Source organism: Zootoca vivipara, chromosome 13 (genome assembly GCF_963506605.1).
Source record: "Zootoca vivipara chromosome 13, rZooViv1.1, whole genome shotgun sequence".
NCBI lineage: Eukaryota > Metazoa > Chordata > Lepidosauria > Squamata > Lacertidae > Zootoca > Zootoca vivipara.
In genome coordinates, this window is record NC_083288.1 from 7480089 (window position 1) to 7504467 (window position 24379).

A 24379-nucleotide genomic window follows, 5' to 3' on the forward strand; every position below is an offset into this window, starting at 1 on the left:
GAAAATGCGGCTGTTGGTTTTGTTTTGTTTTCAGAGTGCCAAGGGAGACTATTTTCTGGCTTGAATGGGGTGGGAAAGTGATGTAGAATTGCTAATGTAAATCTGTTTTGAGAGCATGAAAGCCTCTTTCCACATTATCTCAGTCTATATGTGCCTTGCTGGCTGACTACTAATTGCATGTCCTGAAGGCTTGTTTAAATTTCATTTGAACACCAGGACATGTATAGAATTCACATCTCAATTAGGTCATGGTAGCTAGTTGGGGGGGTGGGAGTGGCGGCGAATCCAAGTAAGCCGTCTGCACAGTGTGCTGACTCCAGAATACCAGAAACACCACCTGACAATGTTCAGGTCATGGCTGCACATCAGGCAAATCCTGTGGTTTGGGATGTTAATGACAGACTAGCGCTGAATTCAAATTGGTAAGGAAAACGGGGGGGGGGGGAGGCAAAGGTCAAGCCCAAAATGATCCATCTACATGTTCGCACTTTGAAACAGACGTACTGGTACTTGATTCAATTACTCCTTGCTAGGCAGCTGGAGTTCTGCTGCAGACTCTGAAATATATATTGTATGGTAAAAGCGGGAAAATTTAACAAGCGATTGTCATCCCTTGATTGTTTGGGGTTTTATTTACTGACATTCAGCAACATAACACCATCAGGTACAGCATTGTGGCATCATCAAATACAAATCAAAATTTTTATAGCATTAGCCGGTTGGCCATAGCACATAACAGCCTCAGTCCAGTATACCTGAAGGAGCATCTCCTCCCCCATCTTTCTGCCCGGACACTGAGGTCCAGCACCGAGGGCCTTCTGGCGGTTCCCTCGCTACGAGAAGCCAAGTTACAGTGAACCAGGCAGAGGGCCTTCTCGGTAGTGGCACCCACCCTGTGGAATGCCCTCCCACCAGAGGTCAAAGAGAACAACAACTACCAGACCTTTAGAAGGCATCTCAAGGCAGCCCTGTTTAGGGAAGCTTTTAATGTTTGATGGATTTCTGTATTTTAATATTTTGTTGGAAGCCGCCCAGAGTGGCTGGGGGAACCTGGCCAGATAGGCGGGGTATAAATAATAAATTTTATTATTATTATTATTATTATTATTATTATTATTATTATTACACATAAAACATAAAAAATCCTAGCAGTAACCTACCGCTATTATACAGAGCATGTATCAAAAACACTTACAAAACATCGGATATAAAAACATGCGATATAAAACAGAATTTGGTAAAAACTAGGATGCATCATCTGTGTTTTGGCCATTGGAGAATGTTTAGTGAAATCCGCGTCTAGAGAAAATTAGCCAGTCGAGAGAGCTCTGAGTTTCAGGGCCTGCAAGATATAAATGGCCACTTCGCGGGTAACCCTGGGGTTAGCATCCACCAATAGAAATTTCATGCGGTCATCTTCCAAGGCGATAAGCGAAGGAATTAGTATGAGGAGCCTTGATCTTATTGCGTCATATAGGGGGCAGTGAAAGAAAAAATGGATAAAATCATCTATCTTTCTCTTGTTGCACGGGCAGAGTCGGAGATCGGGGGGAGTGTTGGAAAATTTACCCTGTAAAAATGCTGTGGGAATGGAATGGAAGCGGGCAAGTGTGAAGGCCCTTCTTTGTGAAGGTTTCGTCAGGTCGCTCAAATAGTGAGCCATAGTTCTTACTGCCTTCACGCGAGGAAGGCAAATACAGGCATAGGCAAACTCGGCCCTCCAGATGTTTGGGGACTACAACTCCCATAATTCCTAGCTAACAGGACCAGTAGCCAGGGATGATGGGAACTGCAGTCCCAAAACATCCGGAGGGCCGAGTTTGCCTATGCCTGATCAAATAGATAGATTGGGTTGTCCCAGCCACTCGGGGCAGCTTCCAACATATATGAAAACGTAACAAAACGTCAAACATTAAAAAACTTCCTATACAGATGTCTTCTAAAGGTTGTATAGTTTAGCTAAACCCATTCAGGACATTCTACAGATAATCTGCCCCTGCCCAGACTTTAGCATTTTTCCACCCATTTTTCATAGCTTGGCAGGCGCTTCATTGCAGCTGCTGACTAGGAACTTACCCTTGTTGTGTAGGCAGCTTCTGGGTCATCTTCAAGAATTCTGGAAAGTCCAAAGTCAGATACTTTGCACACTAAGTTACTGTTGATGAGGATATTCCTGGCTGCCAAGTCTCTGTGTACATAGCCCATGTCTGACAGGTATTTCATTCCAGATGCTATCCCTCTCAGCATACCAACTAGCTGAATTACGGTGAACTGCCCGTCATTCTTCTGTAAAAAGAACAGAATGAGAACATCAAGTAATTGGCTGAATCCCTGGATCTAAATCTTGTTTAATTTTTCTTCTTCAAATTATTTCCTAAATTTGTACCCCCAGTCTTCCAGCAAAATGGCACCCGAACAACAAAATGCAATAAAATGTAACACATAATAAAACAGCAATAAAATACTTCTTTAAAAGAAATGTTATATGTAGAGAAACAGGCTTTTTTTATCTTAGAAAAATATGTTTTATTATTGGATCTTTAAACCACCCTGAAAAGAGATGCTGAAGGTTGATATAAAAGACAGTAACAAATGTTAGACCATTTGTAAACTAAAGTGTTATTTCTCTCATTAGATACTGAATCAATTTTTTTTATTGATAGGGTAGTGAAGCATTTTTTTAAAAAATTGTTAGGTCATTTTTCAAACTGTTTGCTTTTGTGTGTGTGTGTGTGTGTGTATGTTTATATATCACTGTTAGCCACTTTGGGCATCATTTTGGATGGAAAAGCAGAGTATAAATATTGAAATAAAAACCTGAGGCAATGAGAAGGGCGATTTGCAGCCGCCAATAGGCAGCGCTGACCCGCCGGAAAGGAAGCCGGCCGGGTCAGTCTGGAGGGCGCGAGGGCGCGAAGGGTGTTTCTTCGTCATCTCCTCGCGCTCGCTCCCTGAGCGAGGCAGCGCTTCATGGCCGAGGCCGCCTCCTCGCGCTCTCCCTGCGCGCTTAATGGAGAAGGCAGCGGCGGCAGCGGCGCAGGGCGGCGGGGACTCTGGAGCAGCAGCAGCCCCGTCCAGCGGCGGCAGTAACAGCAGCAGCCGCAGCAGCAGCCGCCCCACCTCGGCGGGCTCCTCACCGTCCTCCTCCGCCAGCCGGGGAGGGCTCTCGGGCCGCCAAGGAGCAGCGGCGGCTACACCAGTGGGGAGGCCGGAGGGAGGCGACGGTGGCGGCAGCAGCAGCAGCTCCAGCTCAGCCGCGGCCAGCCCAGGAGGGAGCGGGGGGCTGGCGGCAGGCAGGACGACGGAGGCGATGCTCGAGGGCTCTCTCAGCAAGTACACCAACCTCATCCTCCCTATTCCTCAGTCCCCCACCCATTCCCAACCCCCAGGATTTGCCCCGTCTTTTAATGGTGGTGTGCCGCGTGATTTTTTTGATGGAACAAGTGTGCCGTGGCCCAAAAAAGGTTGAGAAACACTGCTCTACCCAAAGGTTCCAGGGCAGAAATGCCATTTATTTATTCAATTTCTTAGCTGCTTAACACAGGGCATTCTCTAGGCAATTTACAACCGGGTTTTAAAAAATACAAAATTGTTAAAAACATCCATCAAAATTTCTGACAAACCAATACCAAAAAAAGCATAAAACAGTACCACCTTCCACAGAAATACAAAGAAAGAAGTAGGCCAAAACTTAGCGCTAACCCAGTGGGACTAGAATAAAGTCTTGACACAACTTTGATCATATTCCATTAAATGCCTAGGAGAAAGGGGAAGTCTGCACCAAAAATATGTCAGGAAAGTGCCGGGGGTGGGCTTGATGAGGAGAGAACAGGACAGGCAGGAGACCACAACCAAAAACCTCCTCTCCCATTTGTTTGTTTCTTTGTTGGTTGGTTTTTATACACTGCCGATCATCAAAAGGTCTCAGGGCAGTTCACAAGATAAAAACACAAGATAAAAGCATAAATAAATAGTTAAAACAGAAACAACAAAACAATAGTCCCCCATTTCCATTTGGTACTCTCTGAGCTTCTCTCCTGGTTGCTCAGACAAAGCCCTCAAAGGATGGTCCTCAGATGCAGGGAGGTTCCTGGTTGAAGAAGCATTCCATGAAATATGGGAATTCACAGCTGTATAAGGCAACACAGGTTGAAACTGAGAGTCTGAATTTGGACTGACAATGTATAGACAGCCAATGCAGTTGTGTCAAGACTGGTGTTGACAATCTGCAACCCATGAGTAGCCTGGTCTTGGCATTCCACAACAGCTGAAGCATCTAAGCAGGCTTCAAAGGCAGCCCCACCTACAACACAGTGTAATAGCTCAGCCCAGAAGTTCACTGAAGCCAAGTTGTTCATGTCCACAAAGGGGCATTTGGCTCAAACAACCCTGAGGCCACCTGTGCTTCAAGCACAGGTGAATCCAGAAGAACTCCGAAGCTACAGGCCTACTCTTTCAGGGTAGAACAGCCATCTAGAACGGCCTCATCCAGTCGGAAGAACCACCCACCAAAAGCACCTCGTCTGGACTGAGCTTCAGTTTACTGGCCCTCATCCAGTCCATTACAGCAACCAGGCACCGGTTGGGCACATCCACCGCCTCACCTGCAGAAGACGAAAATGAGAAATAGAGCTGCGGGTCATCAGTGAACTGGTGGCAACGCACTCCAAGACTCTGAATGACCCCAACTCAGCAGTTTCACGGAGGTGCTAAAAAGCATGGGGGGACAAAGAGGACTCCTGCAGAATTCCATGCTGGAGAATCTACAGGGCAGAGCCGTATCTCCTAAACGCCACCCTCTGGAGCTGGCCATCCAAGTAAGACAGGATCCAAGCAAGAAAGGAGCTGAAAGGCAGTCCCCTCACCCAACTTGGACAGTCACTCCAGAGGGATACTGTGGCTAACAGCATCGAAAGCTGCTGGGAGGTCAAAGAGAATCAACAGGGTCACACTCTTCATGTCCAACACAATCACATGTCATTGTGGAGGGTGACCAAGGCAATTTCTGTGCCAAACCTGTGCCTGGATCCTGAATGACATAGATCCAAGAAAAAAAAACATAGCCTAAACCCAAAGTTAAACATAAATCCACCAGCAGCAACAGAAATTAAAATGTCCGGTTCAAATGTCCGCCAATATCATGGTGAGCTGCACCTCAGAAGTCATTTAAAAGGCAAGGGGCCACCACAGAGAAAGCCCTCCCTGAAAATCTCATTCAGTTTGGCGATCACCCGCAGATCTTCCCCTGCAGATCTTATCGGGCAGATTGGTATTCTTTTAGATATTTGGAGCTTATGTCATCCAGGGCTTCAGACATTAACACTTTAAATTTAGCCAGGAAAACAATAGGCAACTAGTGCCTTGCACTTGGTGCAGAAGCCCGAGCTGGACACAGGCAATCCTGGCAGCTGCGGGGTTCAAGTGGCTACACCACCATTTAATTCAAAGGAAATGCAACCCTGTTTAGAACAGGATGCCCACCAACACCCAAATCTGAGAACCGCTCAGTCATCGAATCACCACCTTGTCTGGATTCAGTTTCAACCCGTGGGACCACATTCAGCCTGACACCGCCACCAAACACCAGTTTACCACCTGCACTGCTTCTCTTAATTCAGATGGCACAGAGAGATATGAGTTGTGCGTCGACAGCACACTGAAGAGAAGATAAGAGAAGAGAAGAGTTTGGATTTGATATCCCACTTTATCACTACCCTAAGGAGTCTCAAAGCGGCTAACGATCTCCTTTCCCTTCCTCCCCCACAACAAACACTCTGTGAGGTGAGTGGGGCTGAGAGACTTCAGAGAAGTGTGACTAGCCCAAGGTCACCCAGCAGCTGCATGTGGAGGAGGAGCGGGGAATTGAACCCAGTTCACCAGATTACAAGTCTACCACTCTTAACCACTACACCACACTGGTGTCCTCATGCGCCAAACCTCTTGGTGACAGTCCCAAATGTCTCTTCATGGGATTGAAACTGCCCTCAGAAGAACAGCTGCAATGCACTGCCCCCAACATCCATCTCCCTTAGGCGGTCCAGGAGGATGTCCTGGTCAATGGTATCAAAAACGGCTGAGAGGTCCAGGAAAACCAACAGTTTTGAATCCCCCCTGCTATCAAGGCAGTTCTGGTGCCATGCATAGTCATTTACAGAGGTGCAAGAACTGCTTGTATTGTAAGGTAAAAAAAAGTAAAGGGCCCCTGGATGGTTAAGTCCAGTCAAAGGCAACTATGGGGTTCGCTGCGCTCATCTCGCTTTCAAGCCGAGGGAGATGGTGTTTGTCCACAGACAGCTTTCCGGGTAACATGGCTGGCATGACTCAACTGCTTCTGGCACAACAGGACACTGACGGAAACCAGAGAGCACGAAAATGCCGTTTACCTTCCCGCCACAGCAGTACCTATTTATCTACTTGCACTGGTGTGCTTTCAAACTGCTAGGTTGGAAGACACAGAGCAACAGGAGCTCAGCCCGTCACAGGGATCCAAACCGCTGACCTTCTGATCAGCAAGCCCAAGGGGCTCAGTGGTTTAGACCACAGCGCCACCCGCGTCCCTTGCTTGTTATGACCCGTGTGCGGCACACCCATTGACTTCCCCCAGGAAATCAGCAATGTCTGAAGTACACAGCCCAAGCACAAAAAACTTTGACCTGTGCGGTTTTGAGGTTTCTGGTGCGCTGCCCTCCTTTCCATGCAAACCAGTCTAAAGTGACCAAAGACCTTCTATAGCTAACATTTAATGCCACCAAAATATTTTTGGAAGCAAATATTGGAATGAAAAGATACGAGCAAGAATAGCAACATCCAAAAAGCATGCCAGAATATAGTCTTCACAGTGAATTTCTCTCCAGGTTCTTGCAGAGGATAAAATAGGATCTGGTGTATAGAAGTTCATTTATTTGTTGAAGATGATTACATTTAATTATTATGCGGTGTATTATGTTTTTATTATTATGCTGTGTAAATTACATTCTTAATGGTGTACACCACCCTGGGATCTTTAGATAAAGGGTGGTATATAAACTGAATTAACAACGAACAACAACGAACAACAACAGCAGCATCCTGTCAAGGATTGTTTCTAAAAGGAAATCATTCTTATTTTTCTTCAAAGCACAAGTATTGTCTTAAATGGGGTGAATTGATGCTGATACACATTTTACGTCTTACCTTTAAAAATGTATCCAAAGATCCATTTTCCATGTATTCGGTTACAATCATGACTGGCTTACCTAGATGAAGAAGATAAAAACCCTTTTAGTTATAAGTCATGGAACACCGTACAGCAAACTGTGCATTTTCGCAAACAAGTCAGAAAGTTTTCAACTTTGGGCAGTCACTATACATATTATGACAAAATGAGCCAACCAAGGCTTACTGGGATTGTGTGAACATGTGTACTCCTGGGACTCAGCTAGACTGGTAAAGAAAAAGTGATTTACAGTGGAACCTTGGTTTACGAATTTTTGGTTTACGAACGCCACGGACCCATCTGGAATGGATTAATTCACTTTCCATTACTTTCAATGGGAAAGTTCGCTTCAGTTTATGAACGCTTTAGTTTATGAACAGACTTCCGGAACCAATTACACCCATGCTTCAGGTTAAGTACGCTTCAGGTTGAGTACTCCGCGGACCCATCTGGAACGGATTAATCCACTTTCCATTACTTTCAGGGCCGGATTTAGGTTTGATTTTGAGGCCCTAGGCTCCTGAAGGTAATGAGTCCCTTTATATGTCCAGCTGTCCTTTGTCCACAACAAATTGTTGCTGTTTTTTGTGTTGAATATATGATAATCTATGGACCTAATAGGTATCTAACCAGTGATATTTTAGGAAGCAGGCTAGCACGCAGGGCCCATTACTTACATCATAGGAGCCTACACAACACAAAACACTGTTGGTGTATGTAGGTTTTATTTTATTTGTTTTTTAAAAAAACTTATATTTTGAAAATGTACATCCAGTTTTTTCCCCCTTAAATTTTTTGGGGGGGCCCCGAGCGAGTGGGACCCTAAGCTATAGCTTGTTTACCTTATACGTAAATCCAGCACTGCTCAGGAATATCTCATTTGGACATAAGAACTCTAGAAGCCATTTGGTGTAGGATACGACAAACACTCCGAGAATGGTTGGCTAGGTGCTTTGAAGGCTATCAAGCAAGATGAATGGGATCAAAGATCGTATCTAAGATACAGCAAAGCACTGGCCTTGCTCAGGCATTTGGGAGACGTTCTCACTCAGGCAATTATCTCCGGTGTAGCTAAGCCACCGGTGAATTGTCACCAGGATGAGATTGTACGGTTCATCACCTCTGCCTTGGGGTCTACAAAAAAAGGGTCTGCCCCAGCTTGCACAATTGTAGCAGCTCTCCGGGGTTGGTTTTTGGTGCTGTGCACCTTTCGAGAGCTGCCACTTTCATGCAAATTGAAGGGGCCGCATGTATATCTCCAACACCAAAGAGCTGGTAGATAAAATTGGTACCAACCCTGGCTGAATTATGAATCCACATAAGAAGGAAGACACGTGTGACTGCACGGACAGAGAGGAATCCAGCGGTCTCTGAAGAGGAGAAGGAACTGGGTATCTGTGTCATCCTCCTCTCTACCGGAGGTGAAACATTTTAAAGAACTCTATTGTTTAGTGTGGCAGCGCCTACACTTTCGAACTCCCTGCCTATTGATATCAAGCAGGCATCTTCACTGTACTCTTTTCAGCAACTGCTAAAAACATTCTTATTTAGTCAAGAGGCTTAGAAAGTGGAGATCATTTTTATCTGTTTCAGTATTTTAACTTTTGCCTGTTTTAAAGTATGGCTGTAGATTTTTCTTGATTTTATCCTCTTATCTTTTTTGTAAAACGCTTTCATCCCTCATCATCACTTTTAATATGTACACCGCCTTTCTATCTTACAATACTCAAGGCGGTTTACAAGCTGAAAAAACAAAGAATGTACACCTTATATATAACAATCTAATGCAATACACAAAAATGTAACAATAAAACAAAGCTTTAAAATAAGCTTTGAGGTCCGTCTGTCCCCCCGCCATACTCAAGCAGTGTAAGCTGGAGACTTACTTTTCCTCACAGAGATGCCAACTGAACTCTAGGCTGTGTACTTATTGTACCTTTAAAACACATTCATTCAAATCACGTTCTCCCTCCCAATGAATTCTGTGTATGTAGTTTACACCCCACAAAGTTACAATTCAACAAACTACAGGGCCCATAATTCTTTGAGGGGGTATAAGGTGCTTCAAATGTGCTTTAAAGGCATAGTCTGTACACAGCTCTACTTGTGTGCTATGTATGATGAATAAGGATGCATGTTTTCATCTACAGTTATGTCCGAAAATTCAGGGAGGCCCAGATCAACACCTCAGTACTGGTACATATTTGCACCTGGTTGTACACTAGCATTGCACATTAGGAACCTGGCTAATCCCCCCACCCTGGGATGGGATGTTTGCAAATTCCCTTCTGTAATGCTGAATATATGTATCGCTAACAAATGCATGAATACATTTGCGTGAATCACCTCAAGTATTAAAAAAAGTTAAGACACTCAATCACGGTAACACACAATAAAGATTTTTATTATCTGATTGTTGACAGCAGTAGCAATGTTTTTCCAACCCCATTAGACTAATTTCATGACCGAGTTGTTTTAAAGGTAATTATATATAGCCTGCGCTCCATTTTTATACATAAATGCTCGAGTGACACAGCAATAATGAGCGTGACTTGCTCCTGACCTTATAAATTCAATGAAATGCTGGTAGAACACATACAGCTTTCTGCTTAAATCAATTTTCATTACCTAGCAGACAAAAGTGCAGATGAAAAGTAATTGCTGGTTCTTTTCAAAAGGTTTTAAATGAACATTTGTATCCTGTCCTTTCTTCAAGGAGCCGAACAGCTCTCCTCCCCCATTTTATTCCCACAGTTACCCTGGAGAAAAAGCTGGGGTGAGAGAGTGGCTGCCTAAGGACACAAGGGGATTGTTTCTTAAGAATGAAAAAATTGCCTCTCCCTTTATAAACTGAAGTGATCACTATGCTCTGCTGGTGAGGGTCCGAGGTGGGCATCATTTCATCAGCAGGTCTGTCCGTATCATGTAGGAACTGGGCTGCAGTAGCTGAGAAAACCCAGCCAGATGGGCGGGGTAAAAAGAAATTATTATTATTATTATTATTATTATTATTATTATTATTATTATTTATTATTATTAGGCAATACCTACACTTTGGACATCCCAGAGAACAGATATAGTCTCTATAGTCAAACCTTGGGACCCAGGTGGCGCTGTGGGTTAAACCACAGAGTCTAGGGCTTGCTGATCAGAAGGTCGGCGGTTCGAATCCCTGTGACGGGGTGAGCTCCCATTGCTCGGTCCCAGCTCCTGCCCACCTAGCAGTTCGAAAGCACATCAAAGTGCAAGTAGATAAATAGGGACCACTCCGGCGGGAAGGTAAACGCATTTTCGTGCGCTGCTCTGGTTCGCCAGAAGCAGCTTTGTCATGCTGGCCACATGACCCGGAAGCTGTCTGCGGACAAACGCCGGCTCCCTCGGCCAATAGAGCGAGATGAGCGCCGCAACCCCAGAGTCGGACATGACTGGACCTGATGGTCAGGGCCCCCTTTACCTTTAGTCAAACCTTGGTTGTCAAATGTAATCCATTCCGGAAGCCCATTCAGCTTCCAAAAATGTCCTGCACTCAATCGGAAGCTGCGTCAGACGTTCGGCTTCTGAAAAATGTTTAGAAACCGGAACACTTACTTTCCGGGTTTGGGGCGTTTGGGAGCCGAAACGTTCCAAAAGGGAGGCGTTTGGGAACCGACATTTGACTGTATTCTTTGTGATTCCAATTTCCTAACAAGCCTTTTAAGTGGAGATATTTATCCCCATTGTTGCCCACATTTCCCATCCTGGAAAGGTGGTTTTATAGGCAAGTGTGGTGAAATGTTAGTCCATGGCGCTTCCTTGCACCGGAACGGGTTTGCTTCAGCATGATGTGCTCAGCCATCACAAATGAGCAATTTAAGGGAAGGGCTCTGCCTTCTCCTTCATTTATCATAAAATCTCTGCAGACTGCAGTGGCATTTATGATGCGCCCGGTTTTAATAGCAGATCACAGGCAAGCCGTACAGCGCAGCTCCCTTATCTCGGGCACTTAAAGGCAGCATTACGAAAAAGATGGCACCTCATCATGACACCCCCTAGGAGTGCTGCTTCTGGCTCCCTTCCTCTGTTTCAATCACAAGGAAATCATATTTCTTTGACCTTATGCTTCATTATCTGTGTGCTGCAGGTTGAGAGTAATTGCTGAATAAATTAGCATCGCATTACGGAACATAAAACTAAGGACACAAATGAGTAGGCGCTTCAACGAGAAAAATTAAAAGCAAGTGGCACAGGCTTTCTGAACCAGCGACCTTGGCATCCTTATGAAGGTCTGGTGGCGGAATCGACAAGGCTGTGTTATAAAATGGGACACGTGAGGGTGGAACAGCATGTTGCACGGAGCTCGGAAACAACAGCACTGTCCAGAAGCCCGCCACCCCCTGGTAATGTTTCGTACAATTCAACTCGTGCCTTGACAGCTATGCGCCCACCCAACACCACCATTCCGCATCACTGCTTGCTGTTATCAGTGGAAAGGTGGGAGTCTTGCATAATAGTATCAAAACACTGGGGAAATTGTGCGTTGTGGTAAAGGTGAGAGAACCAGCAAAGCATGTCCATTTTGGGTGGCACCCTGTTTCTTATAGCTTCCTCTGTTACTCTTAGTTGTTAAGGGACGGGGGTGCTCTTTGGAAAAGAGAACCACATGCAAAATCTCTGCCTCTGGATCACAGTCTCTGCCAGAGCAGGAGAAGTGAAGGACAAAGAATGAATTGTGCCCGGGTGCGTTCCAGCCTTGTTTGGTTAGTTTTTGTCTCACAGATTTGCGTTGGCGTTAATGGAGTTCAGAAAAGTGCTCGAGGGGACCATGCGAATGGTTCAATAGCTCTGGCGGCGTCCCCAACAGGTGCCACAGGTAGGCCACGTTGAGGCCACCAAGATAGCAGCTTGAATGGCATTTCATAATAAGCCAAGAAGACATTTATAACTAAATTATAACTCATTGGCAGCAGGTACATACTCTTTGTGATGACACCTTCTAGGTGAATTATATTGGGATGATCAAATTGCCCCATGATGCTGGCTTCTCCCAGGAAATCTCGCCTCTGCTTCTCCGTGTAGCCCACTTTCAAGGTTTTAATGGCGACTGGTAACTCACGCTTTCCAGGTGGTTTCAATCGCCCACTACATACTTCGCCAAATTCACCTGTGAACAGAACAAACCTCAAGTTAGCATTCCCGGTTATTGTCTGGCCATTCTTGTGTGAGGATCACACAATGCATAACCAGTGAAGACGTTGTTTAACCCAGTACGACCAATTGTTTGAATTCACTGTTCCCAACACATGTGATGGAGATCATTCTTCTTCTCGGCCACATACATCTCAATTACTTGAGCCAAAACTTTCAGGCTGCATTTTTATAGGGATGCCAGTTAAACCCATACATCTGTCAGGGACTGGGCAGAGGAGGAATGGTGGAGCCTGACCCTTCTAGGGAGGAGGAAGAGGAAGACAGTATAGATTTATAGCAGGGGTTAGAGGGAGGTCGCAGCTCAGAGGAAGATGAGGGGGAAAGTTGGGGAATCATGGGAGAACCAGAACAGCTGGCTGACATGTTGTCATTAGAAAGCATCCCAGACCCTCCATCTCCCAGAACCTGGCAAGCCTTAAAAGTAGGAGAGCAAAGAGCTCAAAGACAGAGGGCACGTAGCAGCACCCATAAAGAGGTGATGATGATGACGAATGAGGAAGTGGGAGAGACAGGGGTGGAGATTCACTCAGGACAACGCCATTATCCAAGAGGCTGAGTTCTATAGCCTCTCTCTGTAAAGATTGAAATAAAAAGGGATGGTAATAAATTTTCCCTTGTCTTTATACTTTCCTGGGCAACCAGCTGGGAGCCGCTGACAACTTCCATGCTTGGAAATGCAAGCTTTGAAAGTTGGTAATCCCTAGCTCACTTAGGCACTCTTCTTCAGGTGAGATTTCAAACTTACCCAATGGGAGAATCCCCCTCTTATCACGTTCCCACTTTGTCTGCCACCAAACTCTCCTCCCTGCCTTGCAGCCCTCTAACCTACCCACTTTCCCTTCTAGTTACCAAGATATAAATGTGATTCCTACTACAGCATGTGCAGAAACCGCCTTCTTGACCGTTGGACCCACGACTGGTCTCATCCGCTCAATCCGCCACAGCCTGTCTTTGTCTTAACTCACCGAGGGTTTGAAACCCATCGGCTGCCCTCACCTGGTTTAGCCAGTCAGTTGAAGACGTTCCTGGGGTGTGGCCGCCATTGCATGGCATGCTGACAGCTTTTAAAGAGCCACTGGTGAGAGCTGAGGGGACCAAAGGTGGACAAACTACCCCAGAAGGAGTATGAGGTACTACCCGTCGCCTAACACCCCATACACCCCACGAGCAGTATAAATAGACACCACCTGGTGGTCAGTTTTCCTGGGCAAGTCCACTGAAATGCATATTTTGAGATTCCACATTCCCTGCTCTTGTTCCTGTAGCAGACCCAATGCATTAGTGAGCAACTCTGTGCCCGGTTGCTTGCTTTCCTTATTACCAGACTTTGCACAAGCTGCCACACATGGGCGGTTTATCCTAGTTTTCCTCCTTACAGCTTATCAATGCACGCTAGAACGTACCCATATTTATTAAAAGCAAAAAAGGAGTCCTAATGTGCACACATGACTGCATCAAGGTTACCTTTTGCATAGTTTTAAATCAAAGGGCATGTGCATTGGAAATAACAATGAGCATTCACACTTTGCATTGTGGGTGCCCTTTGCGGGATCGCGCACACGCTTCAGACCCCAAGAAAATTACCGGTTGTATGGGTTGGCCCGCCTCTCAGTGTTATTATTTGGAGGTTCACGCCCAGCCTCAGTTGTCTATTTACACTGCTGGGAGTCACATAAATAGGGGGGTGGAGCCAGCAGCAGTCAGGCAGTCAGCTCAGGAGCTTCACCCACCCAACCCTCCCTTTGTTTAATGTTTCTTGTTTGCAGGTTAACATTTTTTTCTTCCTGTTTAGCGGGCGCTGCTATGGTCTTTTGACTGGTTGCTGTTGAAGAACCGGGAAGAATTTCCCCTGCATTGGCAGGTTTTGTCTTCCCCATAGCAATTCGTCATAACTTTGGCAGTTATGGTCTTGGGTGTAATCCTTTAGTCTTTTCTTGCCTATGGGGGGGGGCATGAAGTGGTGACTCACCCAACCCCCTGTGTTGTCGATTCCAGGATCCCCCTCTTAAAGGGGTTATATATATGGGTGTCACTGGCCATACACCGAAAGGCCATCAGTGAGCTACCCTGTGTGCGGGGATATGGGCTGGGCTTCCTGCTACACTTACGTCTCGCAGAGCACCACCATATCCCATTTATCAGGGTCCCCAAACTAAGGCCCGGGGGCCAGATGCGGCCCAATCGCCTTCTAAATTCGGCCTGCGGATGGTCCGGGAATCAGCATGTTTTTACATGAGTAGAATGTGTCCTTTTTATTTAAAATGCATCTCTGTGTTATTTGTTGGGCATAGGAATTCATTCATTTTTTTTTTTCAAAATATAGTCTGGCCCCCCACAAGGTCTGAGAGGCAGTAGACCGCCCCCCTGCTGAAAAAGTTTGCTGACCCCTGCATTTATCCTGATGAGCCCTAGTTCCCCCCGGCTGGGCAGCTGGGAGGGATACACGCCCAAGGCCTAAGCCAAGGTCTTCCTACATTCGGAAGTTTAATAAAGTTGTGGCCAAATTTTAATTCCGTAGCACGTTGTCACGAGTCACCATTCCTTTCTGGTGGTCCCTGGGGGCTGGGGTGGTCGCCGCCTGGTCGCGCAATGCAAAAAAACGGAATCCTGGTATTACAGCAATAGCGTGAGTGAATGTCAAATGGTGGTATTGGTAATCTTACCAGCTCCGATAACTCTTTCAATTGATATACACGAGGCTTCTATTTCCTTGGCAAACTCATGGACCGCTTGATTTGGGTCTTCGTAGGTGTGTGGGTCGATATAAGTCCGCACTCCTGGTAATTTAACTGTGCATAAAATTAAGGGTTTAATATGGTAAAAGTACTGGCGAGTAGCAGAACTGAAAATTGAACAAGCTGGAACAGTAGTGCAAAGGGAAATGTATTTTACTAATTACAAAACGGAGTATGTGAGCACTGCCTATCATTGTCACAAAGATACCCATTATGAGCTACTTAAGAAACATTTGGTGCACACCAGGGCTGCAATATTTAATCTATTACCGGTACTCACTTTGATTATTTAAAAACTTTTAATAGACCGAAGGGAAACACAATTAATTGGGTAGGGTATTTTTTTTAATAAAGGGGTTGTATTTTTAATACAAATGTTCATAAAAATTGCAGGTGGCAAAGGGCCATTTTAAAAGATACACTGCTCCCTTTCTCTAAAAGTCTGTCTCTAAAATGATGTCTACTGTGATATATGTATGCATTATAAACAACAACAACAACAAAGTAAGTATACTTCTTGCTTCAGAAATACTGCTTTTATCCCTATACGATTTCATGCAATCTTAACTGATAGTTCAACTTAAATTCATACGATTATCCCATTAAGATGTCACGAATTGAGTTGCAGTCCTAGCTATCAAACCACACCGTATTTAAATTAAATATAAAGTTCAAAGTCACAAAGCCGATATATATATATATATATATATATATATATATATATATATAGTTGCAGAAAACATGACTCCTCTAGATCTTGGATAGTTATTAGGGGGGCTGCACAAGATCCCTGTTTCACATGCTTCAAGGTACAACACACCTGCAGTGGAGGCCTCCATTGATATATTTGTTTGTTTGTTTGTTTGGTAAGTACAGCACTGCTGGAAATGGGATCGTCCTCAGAAGGCGGTCCTTCTTGCAACTGGGCCCCTGGACACACCCCTGTCTGAGTAGGTTTCGTATCTAGGTTTAAGTTTCATTTCTCTAAATAGGCATCACGGGTCACAGCCAATCAGGAAAGGGGTGGGGGGCACTTGATTGGCGCTGCTGAACACCCGCCCTCCCGCCCTTAGTGTAGGTTCTCGGCCTTGCTTTGGACTATGTGTGAGTCGCCTGTCTTGGGACAGGGGCCGGGTAGGAATTTTTTATCCATTTGGCAAATTGCCACTGGCCACTTGGTTTTTTGCCTAACCCCTTAGCAATCGTCGCAACTTTCCAGGTTTGGCGGTTAGGCATTGGCTTAATTTTGCATGTGGAAAATTAACGCTCAAAAGGTATTCCGTTAAAGGAATCTGGGGGTCCCGGATCTCATCCAAAGTCTGCTTGATGGGCTAGGGCCATGCCAGGATCACAGGAACCTTGCGGTAAGCTTCTGTCGGGCAAAACCCCGATGTTGCTGCCCCCATGGGTTTACCTACATAGGCTCTGTCAACTGGGGCAGTAGTCCATTATAGTCTTCAGCCAATGCCTGTGCCAATACAACTCACATTTAATTTGCAATCAATAAAGTTGTGGCCTTAATGTTACCTATCAACCTTAATTCTGTGCCCGTGTGTAGTTATTTCATGGGGGGGGGGCTGGCTTGGGGCCTCAAGAAGCAAAACAACAGACTCTGGAGCGGCTCTTTAATCTCCAACCATTTCCATCTAATGGGAAATACTTTAAAAAGAAAAGAAAAGATTTTATCAAATCTTTTTCATAATACAATAAGATTAAAGAAACTAATCAAAATGAAAACAAGAACAGAGAATGAACAAAAGAAAACACAGAGGCCTCTCTCGAAGGTAACTCTTAAGCCTTGTCTCACACAGAAAGTGGTGGACCCTCCAAGCTCTCACCTGGGAGCTTTCTAATAGGAAGCACTTTCGATATCCAATTATTTTAGCCAATGGTTTGTTATTTTTGTTTTTTGCCGAGCCTATTTTGGGCTATTTCATGCTTTATACCTATTCGCATATTAGATTTTTGGCGTTGGCACCTAAATCTCTGCATTATTGACTCAGGGTGATTTAAATGTTATTACGCCAGGGTTGGCGTGCAATATCGCCTTGAATTATGCTTTGTTGCTTGTCTTTGGCATTTTTGTATTGTTTTATTTTGCTATGGCTGTATGCTAATGCAATAAAGGTTTGATTCGGTTTGTTTTTTGTTTTTGTTTTTTTCAAAATAAACTGGAGGGCCATGGCTGCCCTTCCCAGTGTTATCTGCAACACTGTAAAAAAATATTAATTGAATTATTTAGGATATTTAGCCCAGATGCTGGGGCAGAATTCCACTTGGAGCAAAATCCACAGCTTTGGAATGAAGCATTTCTGGAACAGCAGTGCGGCTTCGGAAATAAAAGGAGGCCTACAGTGAAGTGTGTGGTTTTATTCCCTGCACTCTTGCCTTGAAGAGTGGGAAGCTGATACAGCCCTCTATCCTGTGCTAGACGCACACTCTGTAGGACTTGGATCTAGCAAAGGGTAAGATTCTGTCATCTACTCTTTCCACTTTCTACCAAAAGCCAGACAAGGTGAGCCCATTGGTTCTGCCCACCCCTAAACAGTATATAACTACAGTGGTACCTTGCAAGACGAATGCCCTGCAAGACGAATTTTTCGCAAGACGAATGCATTTTGCGATCTGATGGTGATCTGATGGTGACTCGCAAGACGAATTCATTTTATGAAAAATTCGTCTTGCGAATCGCGGTTTCCCATAGGAATGCACTGAAATTTAATTAATGTGTTCCTATGGACAAAAAAAATCAATGCATTCCTATGGGAAACCGTGATTCACAAGACGAATTTTTCGCAAAACGAATTGACTCATGGAATGAATTAAATTCGTCTTGCGATGCACCACTGTATAATGCTATGTATTGTACCATATCAAGACAAAAATACTAGAAAGAAGTGCAGTTCTCTGGCATATTATCTGAACTTTACTCACTGTGACCATTATGAAAATGCATCTTTTCTTCTTCAGGGTCCTGCTTTGCTTTGCTGTAGCCACACCTCCTGTTATTGAAGAAGATTTATGGCACGATATAAGGAAGCTTCTCATCAAAACCATCACACAATAGGCAAATTATCAAATAGGGAATGCAAAGATGCCCTGTTTGCACCAACATTTCTCAACTCGATACGAGGCGTGCCCTATTCAACCCTTGTCTGGGGAAAAGAAAAGGGGCTTGATTAAATATTGGCATCATCTGTACTTGGAGTTCTGCGGGATCTGCTATCCACAGCCCCCTTTTAATTCAGAAAAAGAAAGAGGATTCAGGAAAATCGTGGTAGGATTTGGGGTCTCAATAGCCCTCCTTAAAGGGGACCAAGAATTCTTGAAAGAGGCTTGTTTGATCCTAATAACTGATTAGTAAAGTGTTCTTTGGGGACCCAGGTGGCACTGTGGGCTAAACCACTGAGCCTAGGGCTTGCTGATCAGAAGGTCGGTTTTTCGAATCCCCGTGACGGGGTGAGCTCCTGTTGCTTGGTCCCAGCTCCTGCCAACCTAGCAGTTCGAAAGCACGTCAAAAGCAAGTAGATAAATAGGAACCGCTATAGCGGGAAGGTAAACGGCGTTTCCATGTGCTGCTCTGGTTTGCCAGAAGCGGCTTTGTCATGCTGGCCACATGACCTGGAAGCTGTACGCCGGCTCCCTCGGCCACTAATGCTAGATGAGCGCTGCAACCCCAGAGTCGGTCACGACTGGACCTAATGGTCAGGGGTCCCTTCACCTTTACCTAAAGTGTTCTTTACAAGCAGAGGCATGTAATACAGCCATTCCTTTATATTGTCAATGGCAAGAAATGTAATCTAAAGGATGGTGACAAGCCTTCCTATTTGTTTTATGCACACTTCAGGAAATAAAATTGTCCTACAAGGGAACATTTACACCTATTGCTGTATTACCAAATGCCAAGATTTAAGTGTACTATATCAGTCATTGCAGAACATATCAAGCATTAAGGCTTGGCTTATCTAAAATAAACTGAATGAGTTCTTCAGCTGATAAAAAAAACAGTACATCAGATGCGGCATTGTAGTTGGCTGATGATTTCAATACCTTGGAAACGACTTATTCCCCTGAAAATTTATGCCTCTTATTCCCATCATACTGGAAGGGGGAAATGAAGCCCAGGACACAGGTCAATGTTGGTCAATAAATGTAAAACAGGAGAGTGGCATTTCCATTCTAAATATTCCTGCGGCATTTCATCTGGTAACAAACCTACTTGCACACTGGCAATCACCTAGTGAAATATTTATTGCATGCATCGTAAAACTGAGGCTGTAAAAGTGCTCCTCTAACAAATTTATAAGAGAGAAAATGGGCTGATGGGAGAATGACAAATCTTATTGGTGAACGGATGGCATGAGCCACGCACAAAACCCAACGTAACTGGTTTTTGCAAGACTACACTAGAAAATGATTCATATAGTACGGTAATGGATGATAAAGGTTTCCATTGGGTGAGCTCTTTACTGATATGCTTATAAGACGAGAATCCAGATCAGAGAAGTATAATAATACAGTCATACCTCATGATACGCCCGCTGCAAGTTGCGTCTTTTCAGGTTACGGACGCACCAAACCCGGAAGTCCCAGAACAACACGTCCGTAACTTGTGTGCATGTGCAGAAGTGCTAAACTGCGCTTTGCACATGCGCAGAAGCACCACATTGTGCCACGCACGTGCGCAGATGCGGCCTTTTCATATTGCGAACAGGCCTCTGGAAAGGATCCCATTCGCAACAAGAGGTACCACTGAAATAATATTAAAAAGCACCCCAGGTATCTGAACACTTTGCACATTTAAAACAAACCAAAACACTCCTACCAGAGAGAGGGGTTCAGCATACCCAGTGCCAGATTTATGTATCAACTAAACAAGCTATCAGGATGCGGGTGGCACTATGGTCTAAACCACTAAGCCTCTTGGGCTTGCTGATCAGAAGGTCAGCGGTTCGAATCCCCACGGCGGGGTGAGCTCCTGTTGCTCGGTCCCAGCTCCTGCCAACCTCGCAGTTCAAAAGCACCCCCAAAAGTGCAAGTAGATAAATAGGGACCGCTCCGGCGGGAAGGTAAACGGCGTTTCTGTGTGCTGCTCTGATTTCACCAGAAGTGGCTTTGTCATGCTGGCCACATGACCTGAAGAACTGTCTGTGGACAAACGCTGGCTCCCTTGGCCAGTAAAGTGAGACGAGCGCCGCAACCCCAGAGTTGTTTGCAACTGGACTTAACTGTCAGGGGTCCTTTACCTTTAAACAAGCTATAGCTTAGGGCCCCACTCTCTTGGGGCCCCCAAAAAAATTAAAGAAAAAAAACACTGGATGGACATTTCCAAAATATAAGATAAAAAACAAATAAAATAAAACCTACATACAGCAACAATTTTTGTGTTGTGTAGGCTCCTATTTGTTATGTGCAAATGGCTTTCAATACCTATTAGGTCCATAATTTGCCATGTAGCATACATTCAACACAAAAAACTGTGACAATTTGCTGTTGACAAAGGACAGCTGGACATATAAAGAGCCCCATTACCTTCAGTAGCTTAAAGGTAAAGGGACCCCTGACCATTAGGTCCAGTCGTGACCAACTCTGGGGTTGCGGTGCTCATCTCGCATTATTGGCCGAGGGAGCCGGCGTACAGCTTCCAGTTCATGTGGCCAGCATGACAAAGCCGCTTCTGGCGAACCAGAGCAGCACATGGAAACGGCGTTTACCTTCCCGCCGGAGCGGTACCTATTTATCTACTTGCACTTTGATGTGCTTTCGAACTGCTAGGTTGGCAGGAGCTGGGACCGAGCAACGGGAGCTCACCCCGTCACAGGGATTCAAAGCGCCAACCTTCTGATTGGCAAGCCCTAGGCTTTGTGGTTTAACCCACAGCGCCACCCGTGTCCGTCTTTCAGTAGCTTAGGGCCTCATCAAACCTACAACTGCATGCTCCCCACTCACATGTCTCGGAGGCACAGCACCTGCAATACTGGCGGTACAACAATGGCCAGTGACATCCCCTATCCTCCATGAATTTGTCTAATCTCCTTTTAAGGCCATCTAAATTGCCAACCATCGCTACCTATTGCGGAAGTAAATTCCATATTTTAACTATGCAACTGGTGAAGAAGTGCTTTATTTTGCTTGTCCTGAATCTTCCAATATTCCGTCTCATTAGATGACCCTGGTTTGGAATTATGTAAGAGGGGAAACATCTCTCTATATGGGCCCTGATATCTGTAAAGACTACCTAGCATCGATTTGTGAGGTTTGATTTGGCTGAGGTGAGGTCTGAATTTGCAGCTAACAAGCTGGGAATTTGTTCCTTAGCAAGAGAAACCAGCACAACTGCAGTCTCATCTATCTTAATATTTTAATAGACTGAGTTGGGCCATATGAAATTGTTCTGGGCTCAACTCTGGCAAAGCTCAGGTGATGGCATGTAGCCAAGGAAGGAGCTGGCAGAATCACACACTCAGTTGCCGGTGAGAAACAATTCATGGAACGCCACAAATACAGGTAAGAAAAGAGCACATTCCAGCCTCTGTTTTGGGTCCTCACACTATCGCTTTGAATCAAAGTCTCAGTTTTCTCTAGAAATGTTAGCTGGCAATGGCTAACAAATTAGGGCAGAATGTGTTTTATAAATCCCTTAGACGGTCTCTCTTGAAATGGGAAGCAGAATGTCCCAGCCCTCCATACTCTTGCCTGGGAACTCTTGAAAGCACTAAAGTCAAATCCTCCTTGATGCTTCATTCGGTGAAGACGTATCACCAATCAATTGGCTAGTGACAGCCCTGTGTTCCTGTGTGTACCAATTAGTATTGAAATACAAGGACACCCCCCTTTGTCAGGAAGAATAGCCATTATTTGTTCCCTTTTCTGCAGAAATCGTCCTTCTATGTCCTACCCTAGCTTTTTGCTAGTTTTTAAATCTTTCTAGTCTTGTAGCCCTGAACTCCGCCTTTGTATACATAATATCTTTAAATAAATAAATAAATAAATAAATATAAATAAAAATAATAATAATAATGTTGTTGTTGTTTAGTCGTTTAGTCGTGTCCGACTCTTCGTGACCCCATGGACCATAGCACTCCAGGCACTCCTGTCTTGCACTGCCTCCCGCAGTTTGGTCAGACTCATGTTCGTAGCTTCGAGAACACTGTCCAACCATCTTGTCCTCTGTCGTCCCCTTCTCCTAGTGCCCTCAATCTTTCCCAACATCAAGGTCTTTTCCAAGGATTCTTCTCTTCTCATGAGGTGACCAAAGTATTGGAGCCTCAGCTTCACGATCTGTCCTTCAAGTGAGCACTCAGGGCTGATTTCCTTCAGAATGGATAGGTTTGATCTTCTTGCAGTCCATGGGCTGCCCATAAAAGACCCCCCTCTTGGCCTCACTGTTGTGGTCCAAAGGAAAGCAGAGTAATACATTTTGCACCAGCTTGCCTGAAGGAGTCACTGGAAGGTGGCATACAAGTGTCTTAGGCATTCCAGATTTGTGTAGGGTTTACTCCTTAACCTTCTCTTCTCCTGAAGGTATACTGCAAGGCAGCGAAGGTTCGGGATCAGGCTTTTCCTTCTCCTAGAGTAACTATCTTCCCATGTTGACAAGCCCCACCTGCCCCTCACTTCCCTTTACAGCAACGTGCAGAAACTGCCTTCTTGACCATTGGACCCACTCTTGGTCGTGTCTGCTCAATCTGCCGGAGCCTGTGTCTGCATGCAGGTGAAGCCCCTAATTTAGCGAAGGTTTGAGACCGTTCAGCTACCCTAACCTGATTTAGCCAGCCAGTCAAAGCCGTTCCCAGGGTGAGGCCGCTGTTGCATGCTGACAACTTCTGGAAGCCACGGCTGAGAGCTGAGTGCAGGGTGGGGACCAAATCTGGACACTGTGCCCCAGAAGGAGCGTACTGTGTCCCCCACCAGGGTTTGGGAATACTTCATAACCCTGCTCCCCACCCCAATGTAATCTGCCTCCCATCTGAAGCAGTTTCCAAAATAAAGAAGAAAGTGGCTGTTAGGCTTTTAATTGCATGCATTGAATCAGATCATCCCATACAGGAAGACGCAGTAAGCAGAACAGCCATTTACCCCTGTGCCTGAGTTTCTAGCAAATTGGTCTTTCCTCACCCAAACCAAAAGCACCTGGATAAGGCACGGCAACTCCCTGCTGTGGCTGTGCTTGAGCCCAGCGATGCTGTAGCCAAGTGTTGATACTTGCTAGAAATAATTACAAAGAACTTGAACCCCATGGTGTCTGCTAAGCACTAGTCTGGGCTCAAAATATGCCCACAAAATGATTAGCAGAATCTAGAGAAGGGCTTTAGCTTGGCTTAGAATGCATAAAAAGCACAACCACCCTTGTATTGCCACAGCATGCTAAGACACTCCACGAATTCGTTCAAAATCATATCCAAGACAAACACAGCAGGGCTAAAATAATTTCTGCCTCTTAAATCAGCTTCCCTTTGCTTTCATTCCCAAATTGGCAGCTAGCTGGAAAAGCTGGAGGGTTTTTTTTAATTAAAAAATAAAAATAAAAATCTGTTTTAGTTTGGATTGTGAAGAGGCACTCAAAGCACCAGCCAAGTTTTGAAATTCATGAAGGGAAGCCATCACACAAGCCAAATAATCCTGAAGGGCTTTTTAGGAACAGTGGATGTGGATTATTAACAGTTTTGAGCACCCCAGAGCCATCTTCACTGAAAAAGGCATGGTTCAGATGTTATGTGAAACCACAGTTTCCTGTGACATGAACAAGCTTTGATGAGCTCCAAGCATGTGTGCTCCCCCTCTCTTAATTCTTTTGGATTGGAAGTCACTTCCAAACAAACTACACTTCCCTGTGATGTCCAAACGCATAGAACTGTGGCTTGTTTAAACCAGGAATGGGGAAAACTTTTCTATGAAGGGCCAGTGACCCACAGGAAAAGTGAGTGAGATTAGAGCCAATGGTGGGTGGAGCCAAAGTTGATGGCGGGTGGAGCAAGAACCAGCATTGAATTGCAATCCTTTTTTCTATCCCATCGCAGTTCAGGAGAAGCAGAGCAGCGCTGGATTTAGGGTGGTGCGCGCGGTTCCCCTGTACGGGGCACCGAGTCAAGGGGGTGCAAGATAACAACAGCAACAACATGGGTACCTATTCAAAGTTAGAACTATTTTGGGTGGGAGGGGGCAATTTTGGATCTTACACAGGGCACCATATTACCAAAAATCCACTCCTGAGCAGACTACAGCAGAGACACTCACTGGAAGAGCAAAAACAGCACAAGAA

At 45.0% G+C, this 24379-nt stretch overlaps 1 protein-coding gene across 2 annotated transcripts in view; it reads right to left on the reverse strand.

The window, feature by feature from the left end:
- Window positions 1-24379, reverse strand: part of EPHA5 (EPH receptor A5) — a 216686-nt gene that overhangs the window by 17809 nt on the left and 174498 nt on the right. For both annotated transcript variants that reach the window (XM_060282232.1, XM_035135822.2), the window contains exons 9-13: window positions 18052-18119; window positions 15046-15171; window positions 12150-12335; window positions 7174-7235; window positions 2077-2286 (exon numbers count right to left, since the gene is read on the reverse strand). In XM_060282232.1, the coding sequence (XP_060138215.1) occupies window positions 2077-2286; window positions 7174-7235; window positions 12150-12335; window positions 15046-15171; window positions 18052-18119 (652 nt within the window). The remainder of the gene's footprint in view (window positions 1-2076; window positions 2287-7173; window positions 7236-12149; window positions 12336-15045; window positions 15172-18051; window positions 18120-24379) is intronic.